This window comes from Microtus ochrogaster (assembly GCF_000317375.1).
Source record: "Microtus ochrogaster isolate Prairie Vole_2 chromosome 6 unlocalized genomic scaffold, MicOch1.0 chr6_random_2, whole genome shotgun sequence".
NCBI lineage: Eukaryota > Metazoa > Chordata > Mammalia > Rodentia > Cricetidae > Microtus > Microtus ochrogaster.
In genome coordinates, this window is record NW_004949095.1 from 3,264,167 (window position 1) to 3,272,898 (window position 8,732).

Sequence of the window (8,732 nt, forward strand, 5' to 3'; positions counted from 1 at the left end):
CTGTACCCCATCTCTAATAAACGAAGGCTCTGACAAATGTAGCATGGCCTTCTTCTTCTCTCCTAGCCCATTTATCTTACAGATAGTGCCTCTCCGGGACCCTGGAATAACTGAACGGCCAGACGGGTTACCAACCCTAGACTGGTGACCCGTCGAGGCAATTACAATTACCTACCTCTGCAGACAAGCTGTCTCTGCCCTTAACAAAAGCCAGGATGCCTGCTCCTAGTCTCTTTTGTTAAAATGTGGATTACCTAAAAAGAGATGTTTGACTAAAGCTGATGACTTAAGAGTTCAGATATTTGATGCTTCCTTCCTTTTGTAATTTGGAAGGTGTCTTATAGAGATGCTAATTCAAGGCCTACCTGACTGCCAGATACAGATGTGACTCAAACCCAGGCAGCTGGTTGCCTAGGTGATGGCATAATATGTTTTCCCCCTCCCTGCTCAATTTGGTGTGGGTATATAAAATGTTTGGACAATAAACGAGAGACTGGCCTTTTCCATGAGGACGGTATAAGCTGTGTCGGTTCTTTTCCTCGCGACTCCGTTCCTGCCAGGTTAGGGAATTAGAAAATTTATGTTGGGCCCTCACAGGCCACGACAGGGACATGAAGGTCTGATAATAATAGCTGACTTGGCCCTATCTAGGGCACATGTAGTTTTCCTAGAACTGTTTGTTCCCCTCCTAGGCCTGGTGTCTGACCACAGATATCCTGTTTTGGCCGCCTAGGAGTACCATCTTTACCTTGAACTTACACTTGTTTGTGTGAAAGCCTTGCAAAATGTCATTACAGCAGCTAAGCTGGGGTCTTTCATGCCCCCATTTTCTTTTGGCATTGAGTTAAATCTTTTACTCAAGATAACTATGGAATCTCAGTTTCCTGTTGTCTTAGCCTTTGGTATTCATGGGTTAAGACTAGGGCCTGGATGACGGATAGCCTGTCTTTTATAAATTGGACCAAGCGGTTTAAGATGTAAGGCCCAAACAGGAGTATCAAGAGGAGGATAATTAAAGGACCCATCAAGGAAGACAACAGGGTAGTAAACCATGGGGACTTATTAAACCATCCTTCAAACCATCCCTGTTGTGACTCAAACATCTTTTGTCTCTGTGCTAACCTATCCCCGAGTTTTGCCGTGTTGTCTCTTACTAACCCAGTGTGGTCTGCATAAAAGCAGCATTCTTCTTTTAAGGCTGCACATAATCCTCCCTCTTGCAGAAACAACGTGTCCAACCCTCTTCTATTTTGGAGGACCACTTCTGAAAGAGAAGTAAGTGATTTTTTAAGGGCACTGACCGATTCCTCCAGGGCCTTAATGTCAGTATGCATGGCAGCTTGCAGTTGCCGAAACTGACTGGTTGCCATGAGGGCAGTGGTCCCAGTGCTTATACCAGCTGTAATCCCTCCCATGGAGATGCCTCCCAGGAGTAGGGCCAGGGTCAGGGAGACGGGTTCTCTCTTGAATCGAGGCCTCCCTTCAAAGTGGCTGTAAATATATTCAGGATCATGATATGTAACCTTGGGCCATAATTCTATTAAAACACAATAATCAGAGGTTACATCTAGCACGGCGGCTGAAACACATGGGTTCAAACCAGTATTGCATGCCCAATAAGTCCCATTGGGGGCAGCTAGGTAATAGGATCCAATAAACACCTCTTGGGTTGAATTACATAAGGCCTGATGAGTTTTGGGAATAATCCCTATACAAAGCCCCTTTCCAGAGACCTCTGACAGGGTCAACCTGTGTTGATGGATGGAAGTGCAGCTAAGGGGTGCAGAGGTCTGATTGGAGTAGTTACCCAGAATGGCCACTCCTTCGTAGTAAGGGGGCCCAGAAACCATGCACAGCCAACAACCTTGAGTTTTGCCAGGATCTGTGAGACTGAGAGCCAAGTAGGCTCCCTGCCCTAAGTTAAGTAGTCTATCTCCTGTTCCAGGGTGATGGGAAGGCAAGGTGGTAATAGAAGTCCTGCTGGTGCTGGTATCAGTTGAGGGGGCCAGGGAGGTGTGGGTCGCTGCTGGGGGCCGTTGAGGCTTGGGAGCTGGCTGAGAGGGTGACCTTTGGTCTACTAAGACCGGGTTGGGCCCTATAGAATGAGTTGTTGTTTCCACTTTAAGTTTAATTTTGAAAGTGACACCTTTATCCTTCCCTGGGATATACCATCTGAGACCCCAAGTATATCCCATTTGCCATCTAGTGGCCTGCTGTCTCAACCTCGTAAATGTGATCCTGAGGGGTAACGACAGAGGTTTCTCCCAATTGGCATATCCCTCAGTTCCTTTCTTGTAATAACAGGTGTGTCCATCAGGGTCAGGTCGAGTATAATTTTTTTGACTGTAATCAGATCCCAGGAAGAGGAGGGTCACCAATAGGCATCTCCAGTAGTCTCGCAGCCCCATTCATAGCAAAAGTATTACTCATAGCCCCCACATCAGTGTGCTGTGGCCCGGTTTCTGTTATCTCGGGGGCAAACATAGAAATCCAATTGAGCTAGCCTGCATCTAGCAGTGGGGCTGCTGCATCCATGGGCAGTCATCTGTTGGGGTCTGGTTCCCATGCATTGCTCTAAGTCATGGGGGTCCTTAGTTGGGATATCCCAATTATCCAGTCCAGCTGCCAGTTGGCAAAAATCGGGGGTGAGGGTAGGCCACCAAGTGTTAAGTGCATGGTTGCCCTGAGTTTCCCAAACAATCTCCCCGCTCTGGGACTGGATTTGCCAGGTTAAGGAATACACCTGGTGTGGGCTTTCCCCTTGGGTTGCCATTCCCAGCCTCAGCAGGGCCCATATAATGGTCAAGGGGCCCCATGTGTAAGTCTTATCTTTAAAGGATTTTGGGTGCACTGGACTCTCCATGCTGGGGTCGCAATTGGCTCCGCCTCCCCCGTGGTGTGGGAGGCCTTGACGTGGGAGGCGTGGATCCAGGCTGCGATGCCATCGACTTTTAGTGCCTTTGGGGTAGTCAGGAGGACAGTGTAAGGACCTTTCCACCGGGGTTCCAAGTTCTTGGTCTGGTGTCTGCGGACCCAAACAGTGTCTCCTATTTGGAAAGAATGTGGTACCATAGGCTGGCTCAGTTGGTCTCGATAGGCTGCGGCGAGTGGTTTCCAGACCTCTCTTTGCACAATCTGCAATGCCTGCAAATGAGCTTCCAGAGAAGGGCTGTTAGCAAAATCAGCAATATTTGAGTCAAAGAAGTTTATGAATGGGGGTGGGGCCCCATATAGTATTTCAATAGGAGTCAGTCCATGGGGGCCTGGAGTGTTGCGGGCCCTATATAAGGCTAGGGGTAAGAGGAGTACCCAGTCTCTAGAGCCAGTTGCAAGTGTTAATTTAGATAAAGTCTCCTTAATTGTCCTATTCATGCATTCTACCTGCCCTGAACTTTGGGGTCTATATGCACAATGTAATTTCCATTTAATCCCCAAAAGCTTGGCCACCAACTGACTTACCTGGGAGATGAAGACGAGCCCGTTATCAGTACCCAGGACCTGGGGCATCCCATACCTGGGAAAGATTTCTTCCAGGAGTTTCTTGGTCACCATTTTTGCAGTTTCATGTTTGGTAGGGAAGGCTTCTGTCCATCCTGAAAATGTGTCTACGAACACCAAGAGGTACTTATATCCATAGAGACCGGGCTTAATTCCTGTAGAGTCAACCTCCCAGTGTACACCAGGACGATGTCCCCGTACCCGGACCCCTGGCCCAAGCTTAGTCTTGCCTGCACTTAATTGAGCACAAGCTTTACATTCATCAGTTACCTTTTGTAGAGCCCCATCTCTGTTTAGGAGGTAGGGGCCAGTTTCCTGTCGTTCCAGTAAGGTTTTCATCTTCTTTGGTCCTAAATAGGTCAACTTATGCAGGTATTTTATCAGCTCATAGGTATGTCTCATTGGCATAACAGTCTTTCCCTTGAAGACACAATGTTGCTCTTTGGGGTCATAGGTGGCCCCCATTTTCTTTAGGAGGTCAGTGTCTTCTTGACTATAGGGCAGTGGACATCGGGACGGCCTTCTATTTCCTGAATTGGTCAGAGGGAAGGCTCGGGAGGTGCTGATTGTTTTTAGGGCACCCTCCTTGGCGGCAGCATCTGCCAATCAATTTCCTTTTGCCTCTGGGCTGTGGCCCTTTTGGTGGCCAGGACAGTGCATAATACTCAGTTTTTGGGGCAGAAATAGGGCTTTGAGTAGTGCCAAGATTTCAGTTTTATTTTTAATTTCCTTTCCCTCTGAGGTCAGCAGCTCTTGCCTTCGGTAAATTTCCCCATGTATATGGGCAGTGACAAAGGCGTATCGACTGTCCATATAGACATTACCTTCTGCCATCTGGAGTGCCTGGGTCAATGCGATGAGTTCTGCTCTTTGGGATGAGGTGCTCGCTGGTAGGGCGTCAGCCCAAATTACATCTGTTTCCGTGGTTACTGCTGCCCCTGCTCTCCGTTCCCCGTTTTCCAGGAAGCTGCTACCATCAGTGTACCAGGTGTAGTCAGCTTCCTGAAGAGGGTGATCCGTCAGGTCCGGTCTGGTCCCGTGCATTTCCGCAAGGATCTGGAGGCAATCATGCTGCTCTGCCTCCCCTGGCAAGGGGAGCAAGGTTGCAGGGTTGAGAGCAACCACAGGTCCAAATTGCACCCGGTCCGCATCCAGGAGCATGGCTTGGTAATGAATCATGCGGGCATTGGAAAGCCAGCAGTCTGGAGGCTGTTTGACCAAGGCCTCCACTGCATGGGGTGCCAAGATGGTCAATGGCTGACCCAGAGTCAATTTACCTGCATCCTTAGTAAGGACTGCAATAGCTGCTACCATCCGTAGACAGGGCGGCCATCCGGATGCGACTGGGTCGAGTTTCTTGGACAGATAGGCCACAGGACGCCTCCGGGGGCCCAGTCTCTGGGTCAGGACCCCCTTGGCATATCCCCACTTTTCATCTATAAACAGTTCAAAGGACTTGGTAACGTCTGGAAGGCCCAATGCGGGTGAGGTTAGCAAAGCCTTTTTGATATTGTTGAAGGCCTCCTGGTGCTCCTTTTCCCAGGTGAACATCACCCCTTGCTTGGTCAAAGGATATAAGGGAGCAGCCATCTCCGCAAACCCTGGGACCCAGAGGCGGCAGAACCCCGCTGTTCCCAGAAACTCCCACAGCTGGCAGGGGTTCTGGGGGGCAGGGATGTTAGTGATAGTCTGTTTGCACTCCTCGGTCAGAGCCATCTCTGTCCATCTCTCAATTGATAACCTAGGTAAATGACTTGTTTCTGACATATCTGAGCCTTTTTGGCTGATGCCCGATATCCTAATTGTCCCAATGTCTGTAGGAGGGCTTTTGTGCCCTCCTGACATTCTTTTTCAGAGGCGGCTGCCAGAAGGAGGTCATCAACATATTGGAGCAATATCAGGGTGGGGTACTGAACCCGAAAGTCTGCCAAGTCCCAGTGTAAGGCCCCATCAAAGAGGGTCGGGCTATTCTTAAATCCCTGGGGGAGCCTGGTCCAGGTCAATTGACCCGAAAGTCCAAGATCTGGGTCCTTCCATTCGAAGGCAAAAAGGGACTGGCTCTCAGGATGCAACCGCAAGCAGAAGAAAGCATCCTTTAAGTCCAATACGGTGTACCAAACGTGGGATGGTAGCAGAGTACTCAATAGATTGTAAGGGTTGGGGACCATGGGGTGTATGTCCTCCACCCTTTTGTTAACCTCTTTCAGATCCTGCACTGGCCGATAGTCCCCAGTCCCTGGCTTCTTTACCGGCAGGATAGGGGTGTTCCATGGCGATCGGCAGGGAGTGAGAATGTCCTGATCCAGCAGCCTTTTTATGTGGGGTCTTATACCCTGATATGCCTCATGAGACATGGGGTACTGCTTAATTGAGACGGGGGTAACTGTGGCCTTTAGTTGGATAATAAGTGGGGGCTGTTGCAGGGCTAACCCCATTCTCCCGGTCTCTGCCCATGCCAATGGAAAGTCATTAAGCCAGGAGGCCAAGTCAGGTATTTGTGGCTGGCTCCTGAGGCTCATAAAGTCTATATTCATCTTCCAGATGGAGTGTTAAAATTTGGAGGGGGCCACCCTTAGGGCCAGTTATTAGAGCCCCCTTGTCCTCGAAGTGAATTTTAGGCCTTTAATTTAGTGTGAAGGTCCCTACCCAATAAAGGATAGGGACTATCCGGAACATGCAAGAAGGAATGTGTCACCTTACCAGTTGCCAATTGAACCTTCTGATCCGTTGTCCATCGGTATCTCTTGCCTCTGGTTGCCCCTTGAACCCAGGCCGATCGGTCACTGAGAGGTCCAGGTTCCTGGGTTAAGACTGAGTGCTGGGCTCCAGTGTCCACTAGGAAGGTAACTGGTTGCCCCCCAACTTTAAGAGTTATTCTGGGCTTGGGGGGGGCTCCTGGCCCTGACTCTCCTAATCGTCATCCAGAGCTAATAGGAAAGCCTGGTGTTTAACTAGACAAACTTGATAGATGCTGAGGGCTGGCTGCAGGTAAAGGTGTCTTGGTGGGTAGTTTATAATTCTGGCACTGTCAGGGCCCGGCCTAGGAGATGGGTGCTGGGAAGCAGATGGGTACTGGGAGTCATAACCTTCAGCAGTAAGACCTTGCCTGGGGGTTTGGAGGAAACTAACAGGTTTGGGATGAATAGATTCGCACCTAGCACAGGGTGCCTGCTACTTCAGTCTTGAGGGATAGAAGTAGAACAGTCTGGCTCTGGAAAGCTTAGCACTGTGAGAGAGGAGTCCAGCCATGGGGCACACGAACTATCAGTTCAACACTCACTGAAACCCAAGCCCTCTGTCTTCAATTGCTTATATAGCTCCTCAGGAGAAAAACAAACAAACAAACAAAAAAACAGATGAAAACCCTTTTCTTGTTATTTGTTTTTATTTTTAAATGAAGAGCAATGTGTGTTCAAGGCTAGCCTGGTCTAGAGAAAGTTCTAGGACAGCCAAGGCTACACAGGGAAACCCTATCTCAAAACAATCAAGCAACCCAACCAACCCAAAGAAAAGAACAACATGTGTTTGTGAAGTAGCCCAGAAAACTGGTGTCTACTTGGTCCAGCTAGGTCACAACACCATTGTTCTCGGATTTGAATTCATCGTTGCGGTAGACTAACACTTGGGTAGTGCATTCTCCCTTTCTAGTTTTTTTTTTTTTTATTACAGATCAGGGCATAAATGAAGGTGGCTGTTGTGGAGAGTCCCCGGAGCTGGCCTGCCAGTGTTAGTAAGCACAGGGCAGCAATGGGACGATACAGATGCCAGCCACACCACCAAGGACGAATGGGGTTTTGATTCTTCCTAAGGTTGACCCAGTGAATCAAGCTGTTCGCAGGAGGAAATCGCTAACCCACATGTTCATTTTGCTATGAAGTGACTTGAGCATTCCTCTCTGTGGAGCCATATTGTCTTTTGTTGCCATAGCAGTGGTTTTTATCATTTCCTCTATCAGGCTATCTGAATTTGAAGGCGGTCATGATCTTTCACAAGTAGCTCAGCTCCCCCATTGTTTTCTCCAGACCCTCTTTTATATGGCTCAGTGTCCTTCAGACTGATCCCATGCGATTCTCCTTTGCTGTCACTGCCATCGAGTTCGATTTGGCTGTGTCACTCATGGGTATAATCTTGCAACATATGTCCAGGTGGCTGCAAAGGATGCGTCGGCGATGGATTAAATGAAGGGGTACCTGCACTGTTGCTGTCTGCCATTTTATCATTTACTCCTTTAAGTGTTGCCAAAACCTGTTTAATTTCAATGCCATCGTCTAGAACATTCTGTCTTGGCTTGATACGTTTACTAGGGGTATTGTGTCGGAAATATAAATGTCTTGTCTTCCATCTCAGGAACTACTGTTGCATGAGCTGTATGTAGCTTGCTGATGGACACTAGTTTCAGGTCAAGCTCATTGCCCAGCTTTTGAGCTTCTCCCCCGTGGTCTCCCCAGCAATTGTTGCTTCCTGGTGCCCTCAGCATCAGTGGGGATCAGTTAATTATCTTCTTAATGTGATTTAAACCGGAAAACCGTCACATATTTTCTGTGTATCTGCCATTTCCATTCCTCTTTAATAAATGCAGCCTTCCATCTGAAGGACTTCCTTTAACATTTATTATGCTAAAGATTTGCTGTCAAAATGCCTTTCCAGTATTTGAGTGTGAAATGTTAGTTTGTCTTCCTTTCTGAAAGGCATTGTCAATGGTTATATAATTCTGGGTTGAGACAATATGGCTTGTTTTAAGACATTTAAAGTGCGAGCCACCATCTTCACTCATGTTTTCTCCCGTCTTTCCTTTGTGCTGTTTCTATCCCTCCACGTGCTCTCTTCCTTATCTCGGTTCTTCCGGGAAAGATCCATTCTTCTACCTGACATTAAGATGCATTCCTATCGTTGCTTGTGAAAAGTTTTATTAGGTCGCAGAAGGGCACGCAATAACGAGAGCAGACGTCCCGCTGTGGTTAGATCAAAGAGGTAGGCCCCTTGTTGGCAAGGTCACTGGCAAACGGGGAGTCTGGTCCTGATCCTGAAGGCCCTTCGGAGGGGTGATAGGGTTCTTGGCCTGTGGCAGGAACCAGGAAACAGAGCGAGGGCATTTGGTAGGCGCAACCCTTGGCCAGTAGGGAAACCTGATCCGGTTTTAGAAGACCCATTGGATAGGATCAATAGGAGGAGATGGGCAGGCGCCAAGGCAAGAATTCACCCAATGACCTGAAAGGCAACATGAAAACACCAGA

General features: G+C 48.5%; 1 protein-coding gene and 1 pseudogene across 1 annotated transcript; both read right to left on the bottom strand.

Annotated features, from left to right (window-relative positions):
* Positions 1-2,802: 2,802 nt before the first annotated feature.
* On the bottom strand, positions 2,803-6,581 carry LOC102002969. The gene is given in 5 exon segments (XM_013352488.1): positions 2,803-5,208; positions 5,211-5,984; positions 5,986-6,114; positions 6,116-6,408; positions 6,572-6,581. Coding segments are annotated over 5 exon segments (3,612 nt in total).
* Positions 6,582-7,225: 644 nt separating this feature from the next.
* LOC101979141 lies at positions 7,226-7,975 on the bottom strand (annotated as a pseudogene).
* Between the last annotated feature and the right edge of the window lie 757 nt (positions 7,976-8,732).